Below are 24,954 nucleotides of genomic sequence, written 5' to 3' on the forward strand. Positions count from 1 at the left end.
ATGGCTTCTAAACACATTGAACAAGGATTTTCCTTGTTGTCAGACATGTTAAACAGGCTAGTAATGAAACAAGCAAGCTTGGAAAACACTTTATTCAAAGTAAATAATACTTAGAAAAAAATGGTACTGTGCCTTTAAGAGAAAAAAAGATGCACAAACTCTGCAAAACAGTGTAAAAGCGTCAAAAACCGGTATAAAAACGTTCAGCACCTTGCCACAACTCTGCTGTGGCGCCTACCTGCTCTTTAGGATAGATTTGTGGGGGAAAAAAACTTCTTTTAGGCCCTCAAACACAGCAGGACCCTCTGGAGAAGCAGCTGGATGTCTTCAGAGTAAAAGAAACTGCGCAACTGAGGCGCAAAAATAGGCCCCTCCCACCTCACTCAATGTTAGTGGGGCCTAAAAGAAACACACCAAAGTGTTTCTAAACTAGCCATGTGGGTTAATAACCCTTAAATAAGCCACAATGACCCCTTAAAGTCCCTCAAAAAACGTTATTCCCATAAGTGCCACCAGTAACAAATGAGCCCTTTATGCAAGCTGGGATTCTATATTAAGTGTCTGAATACAGCTTACCCTTCCCTCATGGGGATATTGTCAGCCTTTTCTAGAATTATCACAGTCTGTCTAGAAAAAAATTGACTGAACATACCTCAATGCAGCTTAGCATGCAAACCGTTCCCCCAACTGAAGTTTTCCTGTACTCCTCAGCCTCTGTGGGAACAGCAGTGGATCTTCGTTACAAAGTGCTAAGATCATCATCGTCCTTGCAGAAATCTTCATACCTTTTCTGCCGGAGAGTGAATAGTACACACTGGTACCATTTAAAATAACACATTTTTGCTTGAGAAAATAAAAACATTTTTATCACCACACTCACTTTACCCTTCCTAGCAGTTAGCAGGCAAAGAGAATGACTGGGGGGGTGGAGCTAAGGGAGGAGCTATATAGACAGCTCTGCTGTGGGTGCTCTCTTAGCCACTTCCTGTTAGGAAGGAGAATATCCCACAAGTATGGATGAATCTGTGGACTCAATACATCTTGCAAGAGAAATAAATGTATATTTAGGGAAATTTTTGTAGTTTTAGATAAGAGAAACTTTATCTTTAATATCTCATTAAAGGGACAGTATACACTAATTTTCATTTAACTGCATGTAATAGACACTACTATAAAGAATATTATGCACAAATACTGATCTAGAAATCCAGTTTAAAACCTGTAAAAAAAAACACCCACTGAAAGTGGTTCTATATAAAAAAAAAGACACTACCCTCCCCCCCACCCCCTTCCTTTGCATATGAAAAGACTCTTTACACAAACAGGAGCAAGCTGGAGTAGGTATATATCAGTATACTCCTAAAACTTTGGGGCTTGGTTAGGAGTCTGAAAATCAGTGCAATGTTATTTAAAAATAAGCAAAACTACACATTTAAAAAAAAACAAAGCTGTATAGGCTATATAAATGGATCATCTACAAAACATTTATGCAAAGGAAAATCTAGTGTATAATGTCAAAAAATTTTTTTAGAGAATAGGGAAAAGTATGCTGTTTCTACACATAAAGTATATATTTTCTTTCATGTAATTGGCAAGAGTCCATGAGCTAGTGATGTATGGGATATACAATCCTACCAGGAGGGGCAAAGTTTCCCAAACCTCAAAATGCCTATAAATACACCCCTCACCACACCCACAATTCAGTTTTACAAACTTTGCCTCCTATGGAGGTGGTGAAATAAGTTTGTGCTAAGATTACTACGTTGATATGCGCTTCTCAGTATTTTGAAGCCCAATTCCTCTCAGAGTACAGTGAATGTCAGAGGGATGTGAAGGGAGTATCACCTATTGAATGCAATGGTTTTCCTCACGGGAGATCTATTTCTTAGGTTCTCTGTTATCGGTCGTAGAGATTCATCCCCTACCTCCCTTTTCAGATCGACAATATACTCTCATATTCCATTACCTCTACTGATAACCGTTTCAGTACTGGTTTGGCTATCTGCTATATGTGGATGGGTGTCTTTTGGTAAGTATGTTTTCATTACTTAAGACACTCTCAGCTATGGTTTGGCACTTTATGTATTTATATAAAGTTCTAAATATATGTATTGTACTTATATTTGCCATGATTCAGGTTTTCAGTATATTTCCTTTTGCAGACTGTCAGTTTCATATCTGGGAAATGCTTTTTTAGGAAAAATGTATTTCTTACCTGGGGTATAGTCTTTTTCAAATTGACTGTCTCTTAAATTCGCGGCAGAATTAGGCTCATGAGGGAGCAAAATGCCAAAGTTTATTGCGTCATTCTTGACGCAAGATTTTTTTGGCGCAAAGTTACGTTTGTTGACGCAATTTCGTCATTTCCGGCGTCTTAGTTGACGCCGAGTCCTTCACAAGGTTGCGTCTTCTGTGACGCGAGTGTGTCATTTCCAGATGTTTTCGCCGCCAAAAAATATTTTTCTGTTTGTGTTGTGCGTCATACTTGGCGCCAAATATTTTCATTATTTAAGACCCCATTCCTATATGCCTCTTGCGTTTTTTTCTATGTCAGAGGGCTATGCTGTTTGCATTTTTTCCCATTCCTGAAACTGCCATATAAGGAAATTTACAATTTTGCTTTATATGTTGTTTTTTTATCTTACATTTGCAAGATGTCTCAATCTGATCCTGTCTCAGAAATCACTGTTGGAACCTTGCTGCCTGATAACAGGTCTACCAAAACTAAGTGCATTTGTTGTAAACTTGTGGATGTTATATCTCCAGCTGTGGTTTGTAATAGTTGTCATGATAAACTTTTACATGCAGATAACGTATCTATCAGTAGTAGTTAATTACATGTTGCTGTTCCCTCAACATCTAATGCACAAGATATACCTGTAAATTTAAAAGAATTTATTTCTGATTATATTCAGAAGGCTTTGTCTGCCATCCACCTTCTAATAAACGTAAAAGGTCTTTTCTCCAACATAGGTGTGTCCGGTCCACGGCGTCATCCTTACTTGTGGGATATTCTCTTCCCCAACAGGAAATGGCAAAGAGCCCAGCAAAGCTGGTCACATGATCCCTCCTAGGCTCCGCCTACCCCAGTCATTCTCTTTGCCGTTGTACAGGCAACATCTCCACGGAGATGGCTTAGAGTTTTTTAGTGTTTAACTGTAGTTTTTATTATTCAATCAAGAGTTTGTTATTTTAAAATAGTGCTGGTATGTACTATTTACTCAGAAACAGAAAAGAGATGAAGATTTCTGTTTGTATGAGGAAAATGATTTTAGCACCGTAACTAAAATCCATGGCTGTTCCACACAGGACTGTTGAGAGCAATTAACTTCAGTTGGGGGAACAGTGTGCAGTCTCTTACTGCTTGAGGTATGACACATTCTAACAAGACGATGTAATGCTGGAAGCTGTCATTTTCCCTATGGGATCCGGTAAGCCATGTTTATTAAGATAGTAAATAAGGGCTTCACAAGGGCTTATTAAGACTGTAGACTTTTTCTGGGCTAAATCGATTCATTATTAACACATATTTAGCCTTGAGGAATAATTTATTCTGGGTATTTTGATATGATTATATCGGCAGGCACTGTTTTAGACACCTTATTCTTTAGGGGCTTTCCCTAATCATAGTCAGAGCCTCATTTTCGCGCCGGTATGGCGCACTTGTTTTTGAGGACAGCATGGCATGCAGCTGCATGTGTGTGGAGCTCTGATACATAGAAAAGTCTTTCTGAAGGCATCATTTGGTATCGTATTCCCCTTTGGGCTTGGTTGGGTCTCAGCAAAGCAGATTCCAGGGACTGTAAAGGGGTTAAATATAAAAACGGCTCCGGTTCCGTTATTTTAAGGGTTAAAGCTTCCAAATTTGGTGTGCAATACTTTTAAGGCTTTAAGACACTGTGGTGAAATTTTGGTGAATTTTGAACAATTCCTTCATACTTTTTCGCAATTGCAGTAATAAAGTGTGTTTAGTTTAAAATTTAAAGTGACAGTAACGGTTTTATTTTAAAACGTTTTTTGTGCTTTGTTATCAAGTTTATGCCTGTTTAACATGTCTGAACTACCAGATAGATTGTGTTCTGACTGTGGGGAAACCAAGGTTCCTTCTCATTTAACTATATGTATTTTATGTCATAAAAAAAATTAGTAAAAATGATGCCCAAGATGATTCCTCAAGTGAGGGGAGTAAGCATGGTACTGCATCATCCCCTCCTTCGTCTACACCAGTCTTGCCCATACAGGAGGCCCCTAGTACATCTAGTGCGCCAATACTCCTTACTATGCAACATTTAACGGCTGTAATGGATAATTCTATCAAAAACATTTTAGCCAATATGCCCACTTATCAGCGAAAGCGCGACTGCTCTGTTTTAGAAAATTCTGTAGAGCATGAGAACGCTGATGATATGGTTTCTGAAGGGCCCCTACACCAGTCTGAGGGGGCCAGGGAGGTTTTGTCTGAGGGAGAAATTTCAGATTCAGGAAACATTTCTCAACAAGCTGAACCTGATGTGATTACTTTTAAATTTAAGTTGGAACATCTCCGCGCTCTGCTTAAGGAGGTGTTATCCAATTTGGATGATTGTGATTATCTGGTCATTCCAGAACCATTATGTAAAATGGAAAAGTTCTTAGTGGCCCCGGGGCCCCCCGAAGCTTTTCCTATATCCAAGCGGGTGGCGTACATTGTTAGTAAAGAATGGGACAGGCCCGGTATACCTTTAGTACCTCCCCCCATATTTAAAAAATTGTTTTCCTATAGTCGACCCCAGAAAGGACTGATGGCAGACAGTCCCCAAGGTCGAGGGGGCGGTTTCTACTCTACACAAGCGCGCCACTATACCATAGAAGATAGTTGTGCTTTCCAAGATCCTATGGATAAAAAATTAGAAGGTCTGCTAAAAAAGATGTTTGTTCAGCAAGGTTCCCTTCTACAACCAATTGCATGCATTGTCCCTGTCACTGCAGCCGCGTGTTTCTAGTTTGATGAGCTAGGAAAGGCGATTATTAGTAATTCTTCTTCTTATGAGGAGATTATGGACAGAATTCGTGCTCTTAAATTGGCTAATTCTTTCACCCTAGACGCCACCTTGCAATTGGCTAGGTTAGCGGCGAAAAAATTCTGGGTTTGCTATTGTGGCGCAGAGCGCTTTGGTTAAAATCTTGGGCAGCGGATGCGTCTTCCAAGAACAATTGCCTGACATTCCTTTCAAGGGGAAAACACTCTTTGGCCCTGACTTGAAAGAGATTATCTCTGATATCACTGGGGGCAAGGGCCACGCCCTTCCTCAGGATAGGTCTTTTCAACCTAAGTTTCGTCCCTTTCGCAGAAACGGATCAGCCCCAGGGGCTACGTCCTCTAAGCAGGAAGGTAATACTTCTCAAGCCAATCCAGCCTGGAGACCTATGCAAGGCTGGAACAAAGGAAAGCAGGCCAGGAAACCTGCCACTGCTACCAAGACAGCATGAAATGCGGGCCCCCGATCCGGGACCGGATCTGGTGGGGGGCAGACTCTCTCTCTTCGCTCAGGCTTGGGCAAGAGATGTTCTGGATCCTTGGGCGCTAGAAATAGTCTCCCAAGGTTATTCTCTGGAGTTCAAGGGGCTTCCTCCAAGGGGGAGGTTCCACAGGTCTCAGTTGTCTTCAGACCACATAAGAAGACAGGCATTCTTACATTGGGTAGAAGACCTGCTAAAAATGGGAGTGATTCATCCTGTTCCATTAGGAGAACAAGGGATGGGGTTCTACTCCAATCTGTTCATAGTTCCCAAAAAAGAGGGAACGTTCAGACCAATCTTAGATCTCAAGATCTTGAACAAGTTTCTCAAGGTTCCATCGTTCAAGATGGAAACCATTCGAACACTTCTTCCTTCCATCCAGGAAGGTCAATTCATGACCAAGGTGGATTTCAAGGATGCGTATCTACATATTCCTATCCACAAGGAACATCATCGGTTCCTAAGGTTTGCATTCCTGGACAAGCATTTCCAGTTCGTGGCGTTTTCTTTCGGATTAGCCACTGCTCCTAGGATTTTCTCATAGGTACTAGGGTCCCTTCTGGCGGTGCTAAGACCAAGGGGCATTGCTGTAGTACCTTACTTGGACGACATTCTGATTCGAGCGTCGTCCCTTCCTCAAGTAAAGGCTCACACGGACATTGTCCTGGCCTTTCTCAGATCTCACGGATGGAAAGTGAACGTGGAAAAGAGTTCTCTATCTCCGTCAACGAGGGTTCCCTTCTTGGGAACTATAATAGCCTCCTTAGAAATGAGGATTTTTCTGACAGAAGCCAGAAAAACAAAACTTCTAGACTCTTGTCGGATACTTCATTCCGTTCCTCTTCCTTCCATAGCGCAGTGCATGGAAGTGATAGGTTTGATGGTAGCGGCAATGGACATAGTTCCTTTTGTGCGCATTCATCTAAGACCATTACAATTGTTCATGCTCAGTCAGTGGAATGGGGACTATTCAGACTTGTCTCCGAAGATACAAGTAAATCAGAGGACCAGAGACTCATTCCGTTGGTGGCTGTCCCTGGACAACCTGTCACAAGGGATGACCTTCCGCAGACCAGAGTGGGTCATTGTCACGACCGACGCCAGTCTGATGGGCTGGGGCGCGGTCTGGGGATCCCTGAAAGCTCAGGGTCTTTGGTCTCGGGTAGAATCTCTTCTACCGATAAATATTCTGGAACTGAGAGCGATATTCAATGCTCTCAAAGCTTGGCCTCAGCTAGCGAGGGCCAAGTTCATACATCAACCATCAGGGGGGAACAAGGAGTTCCCTAGCGATGGAAGAAGTGACCAAAATCATTCTATGAGCGGAGTCTCACTCCTGCCACCTGTCTGCTATCCACATCCCAGGAGTGGAAAATTGGGAAGCGGATTTTCTGAGTCGTCAGACATTGCATCCGGGGGAGTGGGAACTCCATCCGGAAATCTTTGCCCAAGTCACTCAACCGTGGGGCATTCCAGACATGGATCTGATGGCCTCTCGTCAGAACTTCAGAGTTCCTTACTACGGGTACAGATCCAGGGATCCCAAGGCGGCTCTAGTGGATGCACTAGTAGCACCTTGGACCTTCAAACTAGCTTATGTGTTCCCGCCGTTTCCTCTCATCCCCAGGCTGGTAGCCAGGATCAATCAGGAGAGGGCGTCGGTGATTTTGATAGCTCCTGCGTGGCCACGCAGGACTTGGTATGCAGATCTGGTGAATATGTCATCGGCTCCACCATGGAAGCTACCTTTGAGACGAGACCTTCTTGTTCTAGGTCCGTTCGACCCACTCCAGCTGACTGCTTGGAGATTGAACGCTTGATCTTATCAAAGCGAGGGTTCTCAGATTCTGTTATTAATACTCTTGTTCAGGCCTGAAAGCCTGTAACCAGAAAAATTACCACATAATTTGGTATATCTGTTGGTGTGAATCTGCAGGATTCCCTTGGGACAAGGTTAAGAGTCTATCCTTCCTTCGAGAAGGATTGGAAAAAGGATTATCTGCAAGTTCCTTGATGGGACAGATTTCTGCCTTGTCTGTGTTACTTCACAAAAAGCTGGCAGCTGTGCCAGATGTTCTAGCCTTTGTTCAGGCTCTGGTTAGAATCAAGCCTGTTTACAAAATTTTGACTCCTCCTTGGAGTCTCAACCTAGTTCTTTCAGTTCTTCAGGGGGTTCCGTTTGAACCCTTACATTCCGTTGATATTAAGTTATTATCTTGGAAAGTTTTGTTTTTGGTTGCAATTTCTTCTGCTAGAAGAGTTTCAGAATTATCTGCTCTGCAGTGTTCTTCTCCTTATCTGGTGTTCCATGCAGATAAGGTGGTTTTGCGTACTAAACCTGGTTTTCTTCCAAAAGTTGTTTCTAACAAAAACATTAACCAGGAGATAGTTGTGCCTTCTTTGTGTCCTAATCCAGTTTCAAAGAAGGAACGTTTGTTGCACAACTTGGATGTAGTTCGTGCTCTCAAATTTTACTTAGCAGCTACTAAGGATTTCAGACAAACTTCGTCTTTGTTTGTTGTTTATTCTGGTAAACGGAGAGGTCAAAAAGCAACTTCTACCTCTCTCTCCTTCTGGATTAAAAGCATTATCCGATTGGCTTATGAGACTGCCGGACGGCAGCCTCCTGAAAGAATCACAGCTCACTCCACTAGGGCTGTGGCTTCCACATGGGCCTTCAAGAACGAGGCTTCTGTTGATCAGATATGTAAGGCAGCGACTTGGTCTTCACTGCACACTTTTTCTAAATTTTACAACTTTGATACTTTTGCTTCTTCTGAGGCTATTTTTGGGAGAAAGGTTTTGCAAGCCGTGGTGCCTTCCATTTAGGTGACCTGATTTGCTCCCTCCCTTCATCCGTGTCCTAAAGCTTTGGTATTGGTTCCCACAAGTAAGGATGACGCCGTGGACCGGACACACCTATGTTGGAGAAAACAGAATTTATGTTTACCTGATAAATTACTTTCTCCACCGGTGTGTCCGGTCCACGGCCCGCCCTGGTTTTTTTAATCAGGTCTGATAGTTATTTTCTTTAACTACAGTCACCACGGTAACATATGGTTTCTCCTATGCAAATATTCCTCCTTAACGTCGGTCGAATGACTGGGGTAGGCGGAGCCTAGGAGGGATCATGTGACCAGCTTTGCTGGGCTCTTTGCCATTTCCTGTTGGGGAAGAGAATATCCCACAAGTAAGGATGACGCCGTGGACCGGACACACCGTTGGAGAAAGTAATTTATCAGGTAAACATAAATTCTGTTTTAAAACTTCTCATAAAGTTGATTAAATTTCAAATGACTGACAACATACTGAATTATCCTTCTCTGATGAGGATCTATCTGATTCAGAAGATCCTGCCTCAGATATTGACACTAACAAATCTTCTTGTTTGTTTAAAATGGAGTATATTTGTTCTTTGTTAAAGGAAGTGTTGATTACATTTGATATGAAGGAAACTAGTCCTCTTGATATTAAAACTAGTAAACGTTTAAATTCTGTTTATAAACCTCCTGTGGTTATTCCAGAGTTTTTTCCAGTTCCTGATGCTATTTCTGATATGATTTCTAAAGAATGGAATAGGCCTGGTACGTCTTTTATTCCTTCTTTAAGGTTTAAAAAATTGTATCCTTTGCCAGCAGTTTCTTTAGAGTTTTGGGAAAAGATTCCCAAAGTTGATGGGGCTATCTCTACTCTTGCTAAACGTACTACTATTTCTACGGAAGATAGTACTTCTTTTAAAGATCCTTTAGATAGGAAACTTGAATCTTATCTAAGGAAAGCTTATTTATATTCAGTTCATCTTCTCAGGCCTGCAATTTATTTGGCTGATGTTGCAGCTACTTCAACTTTTTGGTTGGAAAGTTTAGCGCAACAAGTATTGGATCCTGATTTGTCTAGCATATCTTGGTACTTGCTCAGTCTTTACGTTCTGCAGAATCTCACACGAATCAACTAGTGTTGTTTCTTCAAAAACATGGTTGGAGGATCAATTTACCAAAAAGTTCTTTGATTCCTCAGACAAGGGTAACCTTTTTAGGTTTCCAGATAGATTCAGTGTCCATGACTCTGTCTCTAACAGATAAGAGACGATTAAAATTGGTTTCAGCTTGTCGGAACCTTCAGTCTGTCATTCCCTTCAGTGGCTACGGAAGATAGTACTTCTTTTAAAGATCCTTTAGATAGGAAACTTGAATCTTATCTAAGGAAAGCTTATTTATATTCAGTTCATCTTCTCAGGCCTGCAATTTATTTGGCTGATGTTGCAGCTGCTTCAACTTTTTGGTTGGAAAGTTTAGCGCAACAAGTATTGGATCCTGATTTGTCTAGCATTGTTATCTTGATTCAACATGCTAATAATTTTATTTGTGATGCCATTTTTGATATCATCAAAATTGATGTTAAATCTATGTCTCTAGCTATTTTAGCTAGAATAGCTTTGTGGCTTAAAGCTTGGAATGCTGACATGAATTCTAAGTCCAGATTGCTATCTCTTTCTTTCCAAGGTAATACATTATTTGGTTCTCAGTTGGATTCAATAATTTCAACTGTCACTGGGGGGGAAGGGAGTTTCTTTGCCTCAGGATAAAAGACCTAAGTCTAAATCTAAAGCTTCTAACCGTTTTCGTTCCTTTCGACAAAATAAGGAACAGAAACCTAATCCTTCCCCCAAGGAATCTGTTTAAAATTGGAAGCCTTCCTCGAATTGGAATAAGTCCAAGCCATTTAAGAGATCAAAGCCAGCCCCCAAATCCACATGAAGGTGCGGCCCTCATTCCAGCTCAGCTGGTAGGGGGCAGATTAAGATTTTTCAAAGATGTTTGGATCAATTCGGTCCAAAATCAATGGATTCAGAGTATTGTCTCTCAGGGGTACAGAATAGGATTCAGAGTAAGACCGCCTGTGAGAAGATTTTTTCTCTTATGCATTCCAGCAAACCCAGTAAAGGCTCAGGCTTTCCTGAAGTGTGTTTCAGACTTGGAGTTATCAGGGGTAATCATGCCAGTTCAGTTTCAGGAAAAGGGTCTGGGGTTTTATTCAAATCTATTTATTGTCCCAAAGAACGAAAATTCATTCATTTTGAATCGATATGTAAGAGTACCAACATTCAAAATGGTGACTATAAGAACTATTCTGCCTTTTGTTCAGCAAGGGCATTATATGTCCACCATAGACTTACAGGATGCATATCTTCATATTCCGATTCATCCAGATCACTATCAGTTCCTGAGATTCTCTTTTCTAGACAAGCATTACCAATTTGTTGCTCTTCCTTTTGGCCTAGTAACAGCTCCAAGAATCTTTTCAAAGGTTCTCGGTGCCCTACTCTCTGTAATCAGAGAGCGGGGTATTGCTGTGTTTCCTTATTTGGCCGATATCTTGTTACTTGCTCAGTCTTTACGTTCTGCAGAATCTCACACAAATCAACTAGTGTTGTTTCTTCAAAAACATGGTTGGAGGATCAATTTACCAAAAAGTTCTTTGATTCCTCAGACAAGGGTAACCTTTTTAGGTTTCCAGATAGATTCAGTGTCCATGACTCTGTCTCTAACAGATAAGAGACGATTAAAATTGGTTTCAGCTTGTCGGAACCTTCAGTCTGTCATTCCCTTCAGTGGCTATGCGCATGGAAGTTTTAGGTCTCATGACTGCAGCGTCGGACGCGATCCCCTTTGCTCGTTTTCATATGAGACCTCTCCAGCTTTTGTATGCTGAAACAATGGTGCAGGGATTATACAATGATATCACAATTAATATCCTTAAATCCCAATGTTCGATTATCTCTGACTTGGTGGTTAGATCACCATCGTATTGTTCTAGGGGCCTCTTTAGTTTGTCCAACCTGGAATGTGATCACAACAGATGCGAGTCTTTTTACAAGGGGTTTGGAAATCTCAAGAGGCTAGATTACCAATAAATATTTTGGAACTCTGTGCAATTCTCAGGGCTCTTCAGTTTTGGCCTCTATTGAAGAGAGAACCATTCTTTTGTTTTCAGACAGACAATATCACAGCTGTGGCATATGTCAATCATCAGGGTGGGACTCTCCATCCTCAAGCTATGAAAGAAGTATCTCGGATACTTGTTTGGGCGGAATCCAGCTCCTGTCTAATTTCTGCGGTTCATATCCCAGGTATAGACAATTGGGAAGCGGATTATCTCAGTTGTCAGACTTTACATCCGGGAGAGTGGTCTCTCCACCCAGATGTGTTTTCTCAAATTGTTCAGATGTGGGGTCTTCCAGAAATAGATTTGATGGCATCTCATCTAAACAAGAAACTTCCCAGGTACCTGTCCAGGTCCAGGGATCCTCGGGCGGAAACAGTGGATGCATTGACACTTCCTTGGTATTATCAACCTGCTTATATTTTCCCGCCTCTAGTTCTTCTTCCAAAAGTGATCTTCAGAATCGTCATGGAGCAATCGTTTGTGTTGCTTGTGGCTCCAGCATGGCCTCACAGGTTTTGGTATGCAGATCTTGTTCGGATATCCATTTGCCAACCTTGGCCACTTCCAATAAGACCGGACCTTCTGTCTCAAAGTCCGTTTTTCCATCAGGATCTCAAATCATTAAATTTGAAGGTATGGAAATTGAACGCCTAGTGCTTAGTCATAGAGGTTTCTCTGATTCAGTGATTAATACTATGTTACAGGCTCGTAAATCTGTTTCTAGAAAGATTTATTATCGAGTTTGGAAGACTTACATTTCATGGTGTTCCTCTCATAAATTCTCTTGGCATTCTTTTAGAATTCCTAGAATTTTACAGTTTTTTCAGGATGGTTTGGATAAAGGTTTGTCTGCAAGTTACTTGAAAGGCCAAATCTCTGCTCTTTCTGTTTTATTCCACGGAAAAATTGCTAAACTTCCTGATATTCTTGTTGTTGGTATGTTTTTGGTAGAAAAGTTCTTCAGGCAGCTGTTTCAGTTTGATACTTCTGCTTATGATTTAAGTTTTTTCCTTTCATTTATGAGAATAAACTTATGTTTTGGGTTGTGGATTAATTTTTTTCAGCGGAAAATAGCTGTTTTTATTGTTATCCCTCCCTCTCTAGTGACTTGCGTGGAGTTCCACTTCTTGGGTATTGCTATCCCATACGTCACTAGCTCATGGACTCTTGCCAATTACATGAAAGAAAACATAATTTATGTGAAAAACTTACCTGATAAATTAATTTCTTTCATATTGGCAAGAGTTCATGAGACCCACCCTTTTTATGGTGGTTATGATTTTTTTGTATAAAGCACAATTATTTCCAAATTCCTTTGTTGATGCTTTTTACTCCTTTCTTATAACCCCACTACTTGGCTATTCATTAAACTGAATTGTGGGTGTGGTGAGGGTGTATTTATAGGCATTTTGAGGTTTTGGAAACTTTGCCCCTCCTGGTAGGATTGTATATCCCATTCCTCACTAGCTCATGGACTCTTGCCAATATGAAAGAAATTAATTTATCAGGTAAGTTCTTACATAAATTATGTTTTTCCACTTCAAATTTAGCTTTTACTAGTAATAGTTAAAAAAGGCAGCAGAAATAGAAGTTATATCTAGCGTGCCAGAAAAATAGTTGAAAACACATCTCTGTAACTTGTATAAAGTACTTCAGTGTTGCTGATTTTAGGTTGTCTATCTCATATGAGGAGGAGGGGAAAAATCAACAATATTAGGTAAATGTAAGAGCTTCTATTTAGGAACTGTGTTCTGTATTGCCCTATATTAGGGTAGATAAGCTACTTTTTAATACTAAATATACTATATATCCCTTCCCCATCCTTCCCACAATATGCCCCAATTGTTACAACAACAAATAAAAATATCAATTAGTAGATAGTCTGAAGTTAACAGAGTGCAGTTAAAATAAACAAGAAGCCCCTGATACAACTTCTATTTCTGCTGCCTTTTTTAACTATAACTAGTAAAAGTTAAATTTTAAGTGGAAACATATATACTTTATGTGTAAAGAGCATACTTTTCCCTATTCTCTTAATAGGGTTTTTTCCTTGATTCAAATGTTGTAATGTGCTCTAAGCACACTCCCAGCCAGTTACCTCCTTCTATAATATAGACAAGGTCAGCTGGGAGACAATATAATTTTTGCCTTTTCCAGCAAATCTGGGATCTCTTCCCTTTGTTTTGCTAGTATATAATGCCCCTTTTAATTTGATGTTGTCCAAATATATTTTGAGATACTTAGTTTTGAGCTGCGTAGCTGTTTATGGCTTGTATGGCAAATTTAAATTTGGAAACACCCTGTTCTGTTGTTGCACAGTTTCATAATCACAGTGTTTTGTGATATATCCAGTATATATTTAATATATGTATTAAATTGAAGACTAGCATCAAATAGATGCCAAATACATCATCAGGTAAACAAGAAAGACTACTTTCTCTTTCAATTAATACTGTAGTTGAAAGCAATTTATTATGTTTTAAAAATTTTTGGGTCTGATCTATTTATGGTCACACACATGTAAATTGTAAAGACCTTTAAAGGCATTGAAGTCAGGCAACCTCAAAAGTCGTTAAATTAGACTTTTTAAATGTACTTCTCCTTCTGATCCCCCATCCATAGTGGAACGGTATAACCCCCAGGAGAACCGCTGGCACACAATAGCACCCATGGGCACAAGAAGGAAGCACCTTGGCTGTGCAGTATATCAGGATATGATCTATGCAGTGGGAGGAAGAGATGACACTACAGAACTCAGCAGTGCTGAGCGATATAACCCTAGAACCAACCAATGGTCACCAGTAGTTGCCATGACATCTCGGCGAAGTGGGGTAAGTAGTTGTCATATAAATAATGGCAAGTCCGGCAATGGATATAAACAGTGTTGAAAGTTGGCATATTAACAGATATTCTTTTCTTTCTTAAGGTGGTGAGTCTACAATTCCTTGTGGGAATTCATCTCCTGGCCACTAGAGGAGGCAAAGACACTGCATCAGAGCTTTAAGTATCCCTCCTACTTCCCTTTTCCTCCCAGTAGTTTTTTGCCTTGTCTAGGAGAAGGCAAGTATAGAGGTGCTCAGGATTTATTGAAGAATTATTGGGATATTAATCCTAAATGTTCCCTCATAGGATTGTTCCTGGGAGAGAGGGACATAGAATAGTACTGGATGTGCATTGCAAGCTTGTGAAGTTACCAGTTCTAATCTGAGCTTGACAGAGTGTGGCTTTAATTGAGCTTTGAAAGGGACATATTGGACACATTTGAGGAATATTAAGCTTGTTGTCACTTTAAGGTGTCCCACACTCAGTCTCTCGTTTGCCTGTTTGATTTAAATTTTCGCTGGAACATTTAGGTTTCCTACTTAAAGAAGAATTGAAGACTAAAGTCAGCCGATGGTAAGCCTTTACAGCAATCAAATATTATTTTCAAGTCCAAATCTAAGTCAGTTGAGGCTTTTCTGGTCCCTGCCTTGGTCATGGTTATTATTTTAAGGAGTAAGATAAATCCGGGGTTCTGTTCTCTCCTTCTTATTTAGAGACCCTATGGATAGGAGTTTGAGGGATTTCTCCAGAAGGCTTTTCTGCAGGAGTTGCTCGTATTACAACCATCTGTGGGTATCGCTGGTGTTGCAGGCATAGCATCTGACTTGGTTTCAGAGGAATCATTCTTAGAAGATATTTAAGAGGGAATTTGCTGCTTGCGTCTGACGCACTGCTTTTTTTGTGTTGCGATCATTCAGATTGTCCATATTAATGCGAAGAATACAGCCTTGGCAGCACTTGCTAGAAGGGCTCCGTGGTTAGTCATGGTCTGCTGACATGGTATCAAAGTCGGACTGCTGACAGCTTTCAAAGAAAAGATCTTGTTTGTTCCAGGCCTGGACTCTTATTTTTATGGTCATCGGTAGCAAGGGAGTTTTCCTTTCACCAATCCAGAAATCAGATATATTTTTCTATGCAAAAATCAGATTTCCCCCAAATTTACCTAGAAACCTAATCCAGTATTGAATAAGTCCAAGCAGAACAAGAAGGCCACTACCATTGCAAAATCTGCATGATGGTACGGGCCCAATCCAGATTCTGTGCTGGCAGGGGGCAGATAAAGCTTTTTTTTTTCAGAAGGCCTGGGCTCAGTCCATCCATAATCTCTAGGTTATGGAAATTTTTGAGTCTTACAGGATTGGTTTTCAGTCGCGTCCTCCTCGAGAGAGGGGTGTATTCTGTTATCTCAATGAGACTGGAAAGGCACTGCATTCTTTGTGTGTACAGGATTTGAGGGACATGGGAGTACATCAGAACAAGGGACAGGATTTTATTCTAATCTTCTCATTGTTTCAAAGAAGGAAGAATATTTACAAAGGATCTGGGAGCTCTACCATCAGTTGTCAGAGGGCATGGAATAGCAGTGGTACCATACTTTGACAATGTTTTGGTTTAAGCTCAATGTTTACATTTAGCGACTGTGCACACTACTTTTGGTTTATTCACAGTCATGTTAAATGTTAAGTTAAATCCGTGTACAAGAGTTTTCTTTTTTTTGGGGGGGTAATCATAGATGTGGTCTCCGTGAGGGTGTTTCTAAAGCTACAATCCGTGTGCCGAAATTTACATTCCCTATCTCAGGCTTTGGTGAGGTCATGGATCTGATGGTGGCAGCATCATATGCCATTCAGTTTGCAAGATTTTAATCTATGTCCACTACAGCTTTACATGCAATGTCAGTTGAATGGAGATCACACCAACTTGTCATAGTTAAGCAGTTGGACTAGGTAGTCAGACAATCTTTCTTTATGGACATCACCCTCTATTCTGGCGTCTCTGGGGAGGATTTTACTGCATCCATCATGGAAAATAAATACCACGGATGCCAGTTTGTCAGGTTGGGTAGTGATCTGAGGCTTTCAAAGATCATAGGGGGTTTGATCGCCTCAGGAGGCGAGGGTGCCAATAAATGTCTTGGAGCTATGTGCGATTTTCAGAGCGCTTCAGACTCGGCCTCTTTTTAAATCTGTTCCTTTAGTTCGTTTTCAGTCAGACAACATCACGGCAGTAGCGTACATCAATGATCAGGGTGGTACCCACATTTCTCCAGCGATGAACAAGGTTTCACAGATCTTGAATTGGGCAGCAGATTATCAGTGTTCCATCTCAGCAATCCACGTTCCTGGGGTCAACAACTGGGAAGCGGACTATCTCAGTCTCCAGACAGTACATTCAGAGGAATGGTCACTCAAGCAGAAGGTTTTCAATAGTTGGGGCATCGCTGGGGTCTTCCAAAAATAGATTTTAATGGTGTCTCATCTAAATCACAAACTCCCCAGTTATGGGTCGAGGTCGAGATATCCTTAAGTCAAAATAATAGATTCTCTATACGCTTGTTTGTCTTTTTCCACCAATTGTACTCTTGCCGAGGGTAATTGCTCGTATAAGGCAGGATCACATTTCTGCAATGTTAATAGTTCCTACTTGGTCTCGGGGGATCTGGTTTGCAGATGATGTCCAGTGCTCCTCCGTGGCATCTTACTCAACTACCAAACCTACTTTCTCAAGGTTTGTTCTTTTATCAAAACCTTCAGTCCTCTCTAAGTTTTACTGCATGTAGATTGAATTCTTTGTTTTTTCTCAGAGAGGTTTCCCGACTCTGTAAAAGAGATTTTGATTCAGACTTGTAAACCTATCCCTAGGAGAATTTACCACAAGGTTTGTAAAGTGTATCTATCTTGGTGTTTAGATTGGGGATATACAGGGCATTCTGTTAGAATTCCATGAATCTTACAACTCCTTCCGGATGGCTTAGACAAAGGCTTATCGACCAGCTCTCTAAGGGTTATATTTAATTTATTTTCATTTTATTACATAGGAAACGTGCTCGTTTGTTAGCCATTTTCTCAGCTCTCTTTTGATCCGCCATATTTCGTGTTTCATCAGGGCCGGGCTGTCTTACGAACTTTGTCCGGACCTCTACCTAAGGTGTTTTCTCCAGAAAACATTAAACAAGAAATTGTGGTACCTTACTTAGGTCCCAATCTGAAATCTTCAAAGGAGAGATTGCTGCATAATCTGGATGTGGTTCGGGTGTTAAAATTCTATTTGCAATCTACTAAGGATTTCCCTCAGTCCTCTAGCTTGTCTGTCCTGTTTTCAGGTAAACATAAGGGTCAAAAGGACCACTTCAGTTTCTTTAATGTCATAGTTAAAGAGTTTGAGTCACAGGGCTCTTGTTCTTAGTCTACATCTTGGTTTTTTTAAGAATGAGGTTTCAGTAGAACAAATTGCAAGGCTGCAATTTGGTCATCTTTGCATACTTTTACAAACTTTTAGTAGTTTGTTGTGTTTGCCTTGGCGGAGGCAGTTTTTGTAAAGAAGGTCGTTCCGGCAGTAGTAACTGTTAAATAGGTGTCTGCCTTTCCTTATTTTCCTGTTTTTTCCTTTGTTCACCCATTCACCTGTTTTCCTTTGTGGGCTCCACAGCTTGGGTATATGATTTCCCACAATTAAGGAATCTCACCACCTTAAGTAATAAAATATAATTAGTTGCCTGATTAATTCCTTCCTTTCTTTCTTGGTGGTGAGAGTCTACAAACCTGCCCATATTTCCTAGTTGGCGGAAGTTTAGTTTGCAACTCTTTACCCTACCATCTTTCTTACTACTTCCTCCTGTCCTTGGCTATATGTACTATTAGAAGAGAAAGGGAAATAGGAAAGATATTTAAAGCAATGATGTGGGATGTCTTTGCCTCCACCTGCTGGCCAGGAGATGAATTTCCACAAGTAAGGAATTATGGACTTTTACCATCATGAAAGAACGAAAAATATATTGAGTAAGAATAAATTGTTTTTTTTGCCAACTGAGTTTATTATACATTCAAGCATTTTGCCTTATGTTTGTGATCTGCCATTGCATTTAACTTTGAAAAGAATTGATCAGCAGAAGGCGAAATGTAACTGCATGTTAGCTATAATATATAGTGATGTGGTAATACAAAAATTACATGCTCTGATTTGTTGCATTGTGGCGTCCTATGTGTTTTTTACTCCTGCAAATGAAGTTGCAGAGAACTGCTGGTCTTGAGCAGAAATAGCTGGTAAACTAATCTAATGCAGCAGTCATATGACCCCTCAATCACTGGCTTTGTTCAGCTCTGCAACTGCAGTGCTTAAGGCTCTCAATCTGGGCTATAACTGCAAAGGGGTGAAACGCACGTAGTTCTTTCGTGAACAGTGCAAAAATGACATGCTATAACAAATAAGAGCTTTTCATTTAAAGGGACATAAAATCCATTTTTTTTTATTTCATGATTTAGATAGAACATAACATTTTAAACAACATTCTGATTTACTTTTATTATCATATTTTTCTTTGTTGAAAAGCAGAAATGTAAGCTCAAGAGCCTGTTTGTGTCTGCAGCACTATATAGCAGCAGTTTTGCAACAATGTTATACATTAGCAGGAACACTAGATGGCAGCACTATTTCCTGTCATGTAGTGCTTCAAGCATATACACGCTACCTACATGGGTATCTCTTCAACAAAAAATAACATGAGAATTACATTTGATAATGGAAGTAAATTTGAAACTTTGTAAAAATTGTATTTTCTATCTGAAGCATGAAAGAAAAATGTTGGCTTTAGTGTTCCTTTTAAGCATTACAATGTTGCTTTAATCTGTACCCCTCTGGTAAAATAAAGACTGAAGATCCAAAAAAACTCCATCAATGGATGGAATGTAGACTTCACGAGCCATGGCTTTTGTTTCTCCCAGGGATCTTGAACACTATTTTTTTTTTGCCCTAGGTCGGCCTTGCTGTTGTAAACGGACAACTAATGGCAGTAGGAGGTTTTGACGGGACAACCTATTTAAAGACGATAGAAGTGTTTGATCCAGATGCAAACACATGGCGGTAAGTGCTTTCCTAAGTTTTCATTGTTTTGGAAGAAAGAATAACATTTTTATAAAAAATAAGTTAGGTATTGACTGTTACTTGAAAAATAAGTCTCACATTTGTCCCTTGACTTGCAATACTTAAAGAAACATGAAATCCAACATTTTTCTTTCATGATTCAGACAAAACATACTATTTTAAACAATTTTACAATATACTATTTATTAGATTTGCTTCATTCTCTTCATATTCTTTGTTGGAGTACCAATGCATTTCTGGGAGCTAGCTGAACACATTAGGTGAGCCAATGACAAGAGGCATATGTGCAGCCACCAATCAGCAGCTGGCTCCCAGTACGGTATGCTTTAAAACAAAGGATACAAATAGAGCAAAGTAAATAAAATAGAAGTAAAATAAGTTGTTTAAAATTGTATGCACATCTGAATCATGTCTTTAACTAACTTTCAGATCATCACTAGTAAATTAATATTTCTGTTCCGCTAAGAAAATTGTACACTATGGGCTAGATTACAAGTGGAGCGCTAAATTATTGTGCTCCCGCAAACGGGCAAATTTGCCCGTTTGCAGAAATGCTATAATTAACCAGCCATTACAAGCGGCTGGTTATTGTTACCGCAAGCTTGCGGTAGCAATTAGCGCTTATAAAATTAACCAGAGATCAGATCTCTGGTTAATTTTATAAATCTGCCCCAAAAAACATAATTTATGCTTACCTGATAAATTTATTTCTCTTGTAGTGTAGTCAGTCCACGGGTCATCCATTACTTATGGAATATATCTCTTCCTAACAGGAAGCTGCAAGAGGATCACCCAGCAGAGCATGCTACATAGCTCCTCCCCTCACATGTCATATTCAGTCATTCTCTTGCAGCCTAACTAGATAGGTCGCTGTGAGAGGTCTGTGGTGTTTTTTAACTTAGTTTATTTCTACAATCAAAAGTTTGTTATTTTAAATGGCACCGGAGTGTGTTGTTTATTCTCAGGCAGCATTAGAAGAAGAATCTGCCTGCGTTTTCTATGACCGTTTTCTATGATCTTAGCAGACGTAACTAGTGTAGTTTATAAAAAAATAAAAGATGCTACCATCGTTATTTTTTTAATAAAAGTACTGCGCTAGGCAGTATTTTGGGGTTAAAGTTGGTGGTTGCCATCTCTGACATCATCAGAACAAGGATCTCAAAGGAACCTATGGAAGCGTGCTCTTATGAGCGCAATGCTTCTTAGCAATGCCAACGTGAGCTTGAGTTTGCATTGCGGCTATCTTGTATTACCAGCTCACATTTCATGAAAGCGATATGTAGCGCTCCACTTGTAATTTGGCCCTATGTAATTTAAAGGGAAATTAAACATTTTGAGATGGTAATATAAAATGATAAAGCACATATTTAAAAAGAAGTCTTCAATATACTTTCATTTCTCCAACATTGGTGTGTCCGGTCCACAGCGTCATCCATAACTTGTGGGAATATTCTCCTCCCCAACAGGAAATGGCAAAGAGCACAGCAAAAGCTGTCCATATAGTCCCTCCCAGGCTCCGCCCCCCAGTCATTCTCTTTGCCGCTCTGAACAAGTAGCATCTCCACGGAGATGGTGAAGAGTATGTGGTGTTTAGTTGTAGTTTTTATTCTACTATCAAGAGTTTGTTATTTTAAAATAGTGCTGGTATGTACTATTTGCTCTGAAACAGAAAAAGATGAAGAGTTCTGTTTGTGAGAGGAGTATGATTTTAGCAGCAGTAACTAAAATCGATTGCTGTTCCCACACAGGACTGTTGAGATGAGAACTTCAGTTGGGGGGAGCAGTTGGCAGACTTTTCTGCTTAAGGTATGACTAGCCATATTTCTAACAAGACTGTGTAATGCTGGAAGGCTGTCATTTTTCCCCTCATGGGGATCGGTAAGCTATTTTCTTAGTCTCAAACAGAATAAAGGGCTTAATATGGGCTATAAAACTGGTAGACACTTTTATGGGCTAGATCGATTGCTTTAGGCATTTTATACAGTTTGATGTTGAAATTCACACTTTATAACTTTGGGGAACGTTTTTTTACGTCAGGCACTGGTTTAGACACCTTCTCAGTCAGGAAGGGCCTTCTCTGTAGTAGGCAGAGCCTCATTTTCGCGCCATTACTGCGCAGTTACTTTTGAGAGCAATACATGCAGCTGCATGTGTGTGGGTCTGGAATTAGTTGAAAAGGTTTCTAGAAGGCTTCATTTGGTATCGTATACTCCCCTGGGTTTGGTGAAGTTGCAGCAAAGGCTGGGGCTGGGACTGTAAGGGGGTTAAAACTGTAAAAGGCTCCGGTTTCCACATTTTAAGGGTTAACAGCCTGAAATTTGGGGTGCAATGCTTTGAATGCTTTAAGACACTGTGGTGAAATTTTGGTTAAAATTGAACAATTCCTTCATAGTTTTTCACATATTCAGTAATAAAGTGTGCCCTGTTTAAAATTTATGATAGCATGATTAAGTGACAGTAGTCACGAAACGTCGCTCTATCTTTTGTCAATAAAGATACTTTTTTAAGCAAATTGTGCTGTGGACATTCCCATGTTGCATATTGTTATAGTGGAATTGGGCAGATTTCCACGGTCGACACGAGCACAGTATTTTGCCTGGCAGCTGTTCTGCATATGGCTGAGGACTGTTTAAAATTTAAAGAGACAGTAACGGTTTTGTTTTAAAACGGTTTTTGTACTTTATTGACAAGTTTAAGCCTGTTTAACATGTCTGTGCCTTCAGATAGACTATGTTCTGTGTGTATGGAAGCCAAAGTGTCTCCCCCTTCAAATATGTGTGATTATTGTGCCATAGCGTCCAAACAAAGTAAGGACAGTACTGCCACAGATAGTAAAGTTGCCCAAGATGATTCATCAGATGAAGGGAGTAGACATAGTTCTACATCATCTCCTTCTGTGTCTACACCAGTTTTGCCCACGCAGGAGACCCCTAGTACTTCTAGCGCGCCAATGCTTGTTACTATGCAACAATTGACAGCAGTAATGGATAACTCCATAGCAAATATTTTATCCAAAATGCCTGCATTTCAGAGAAAGCGTGATTGCTCTGTTTTAAACACTGTAGAGCAGGAGGGCGCTGATGATAATTGCTCTGTCATACCCTCACACCAATCTGAAGTGGCTATGAGGGAGGTTTTGTCAGATGGGGAAATTTCTGATTCAGGAAGAATTTCTCAGCAGGCAGAACCTGATGTTGTGACATTTAAATTTAAATTAGAGCATCTCCGTGCACTGCTTAAGGAGGTGCTATCTACTCTGGATGATTGTGACAACTTGGTCATCCCAGAAAAATTGTGCAAGATGGACAAGTTCCTAGAGGTCCCGGTGCACCCCGACGCTTTTCCAATACCCAAGCGGGTGGCGGACATAGTGAATAAGGAGTGGGAGAAGCCTGGCATACATTTTGTCCCTCCTCCTATATTTAAGAAATTATTTCCTATGGTCGACCCCAGAAAGGACTTATGGCAAACAGTCCCTAAGGTCGAGGGGGCAATTTCTTCTGTTAAGTGTGATCAGTCCACGGGTCATCATTACTTCTGGGATATTACTCCTCCCCAACAGGAAGTGCAAGAGGATTCACCCAGCAGAGTTGCATATAGCCCCTCCCCTCTACGTCACCCCCAGTCATTCTCTTGCACCCAACGACTAGATAGGATGTGTGAGAGGACTATGGTGATTTTATTTAGTTTATTTCTTCAATCAAAAGTTTGTTATTTTTTAATAGCACCGGAGTGTGTAATTCCTTCTCTGGTAGAGTTTGAAGAAGAATCTACCAGAGTTTTTACTATGATTTTAGCCGGAGTTGTTAAGATCATATTGCTGTTTCTCGGCCATCTGAGGAGAGGTAAACTTCAGATCAGGGGACAGCGGGCAGTTTATTCTGCAAAAAGGTATGTAGCAGTTTTTATTTTCTAACAATGGAATTGCTGAGAAAATCCTGCCATACCGACATTATATCATGTATGTATAATTTACATTTTAGTATTCTGGGGAATGGTACTTCACTGGAATTACACTGTGTATATAAGATTTTAGCCTAATAGAAATACAACAGGCTTTTTAATAATTCTTAATTATGTTAAACGTTTTTGCTGGAATGTAAAATCGTTTTCATTTTCTGAGGTACTGGGTGAATAAAATGTTTGGGCACTATTTCTTCTGTTATGTGTGATCAGTCCACGGGTCATCATTACTTCTGGGATATAACTCCTCCCCAACAGGAAATGCAAGAGGATTCACCCAGCAGAGCTGCATATAGCTCCTCCCCTCTACGTCAGTCCCAGTCATTCTCTTGCACCCAACGACTAGATAGGATGTGTGAGAGGACTATGGTGATTATACTTAGTTTTTATGACTTCAATCAAAAGTTTGTTATTTTAAAATAACACCGGAGCGTGTTATTACTTCTCTGGCAGAGTTTGAGGAAGAATCTGTCAGAGTTTTTTACTATGATTTTAACCGGAGTAGTTAAGATCATATTGCTGTTCTCGGCCATCTGAGGGAGGTAAAGGCTTCAGATCAGGGGACAGCGGGCAGAGGAATCTGCATTGAGGTATGTAGCAGTTTTTATTTTCTGAATGGAATTGATGAGAAAATCCTGCCATACCGTTAAAATGACATGTATGTATACACTTCAGTATTCTGGGGATGGTATTTCACCGGAACTACTCTGTTAAAGGTCACTAATCCTTTTTAATAACTATTTATCATGTTAAACGTTTTTGCTGGAATGTAGAATCGTTTACATTGCTGAGGTACTGTGTGAATAAATATTTGGGCATTATTTTCCACTTGGCAGTTTTTTTGGCTTTATTTGTGACAGTTTCGTTTCTCTTCACTGCTGTGTGGGAGAGGGAGGGGCCGTTTTGGCGCTCTTTGCTACGCATCAAAAAATACCAGTCAGTTACTTTTATTTTTCCTGCATGATCCGGTTCATCTCTGATAGATCTCAGGGGTCTTCAAACTTCTTTGAAGGGAGGTAAATTCTCTCAGCAGAGCTGTGAGAATTCTTATAGTGACTGTGAATAAAAACGTTGCTTTGTATTTTTTATGTCAAATTTAATTATTGTTATTTTACTAATGGGAACAAACCTTTGCTAAAAGTTTTGTTGTTTTAAAGTTTGATGCTATAACTGTTTTTCAGTTCACTATTTCAACTGTCATTTAATCGTTAGTACCTCTTTGAGGCACAGTACGTTTTTTGCTAAAAAAGATTATAACCAAGTTGTAAGTTTTTTGCTAGTGTGTTAAACATGTCTGACTCAGAGGAAGATATCTGTGTCATTTGTTCCAATGCCAAGGTGGAGCCCAATAGAAATTTATGTACTAACTGTATTGATGCTACTTTAAATAAAAGTCAATCTGTACAATGTGAACAAATTTCACCAAACAGCGAGGGGAGAGTTATGCCGACTAACTCGCCTCACGCGGCAGTACCTGCATCTCCCGCCCGGGAGGTGCGTGATATTTTGGCGCCTAGTACATCTGGGCGGCCATTACAGATAACATTACAAGATATGGCTACTGTTATGACTGAAGTTTTGTCTAAATTACCAGAACTAAGAGGCAAGCGTGATCACTCTGGG

The 24,954-nt window shown here is 40.1% G+C and overlaps 1 protein-coding gene across 2 annotated transcripts in view; it reads left to right on the top strand.

The window, feature by feature from the left end:
- KLHL20 (kelch like family member 20) overlaps positions 1-24,954 on the top strand; it is a 163,879-nt gene that overhangs the window by 115,033 nt on the left and 23,892 nt on the right. For both annotated transcript variants that reach the window (XM_053693256.1, XM_053693257.1), the window contains 2 exons: positions 14,068-14,276; positions 19,241-19,347. In XM_053693256.1, coding sequence (XP_053549231.1) covers positions 14,068-14,276; positions 19,241-19,347 — 316 coding nt within the window. The remainder of the gene's footprint in view (positions 1-14,067; positions 14,277-19,240; positions 19,348-24,954) is intronic.

This window comes from Bombina bombina, chromosome 10 (assembly GCF_027579735.1).
Source record: "Bombina bombina isolate aBomBom1 chromosome 10, aBomBom1.pri, whole genome shotgun sequence".
In the NCBI taxonomy this organism is placed as follows: domain Eukaryota; kingdom Metazoa; phylum Chordata; class Amphibia; order Anura; family Bombinatoridae; genus Bombina; species Bombina bombina.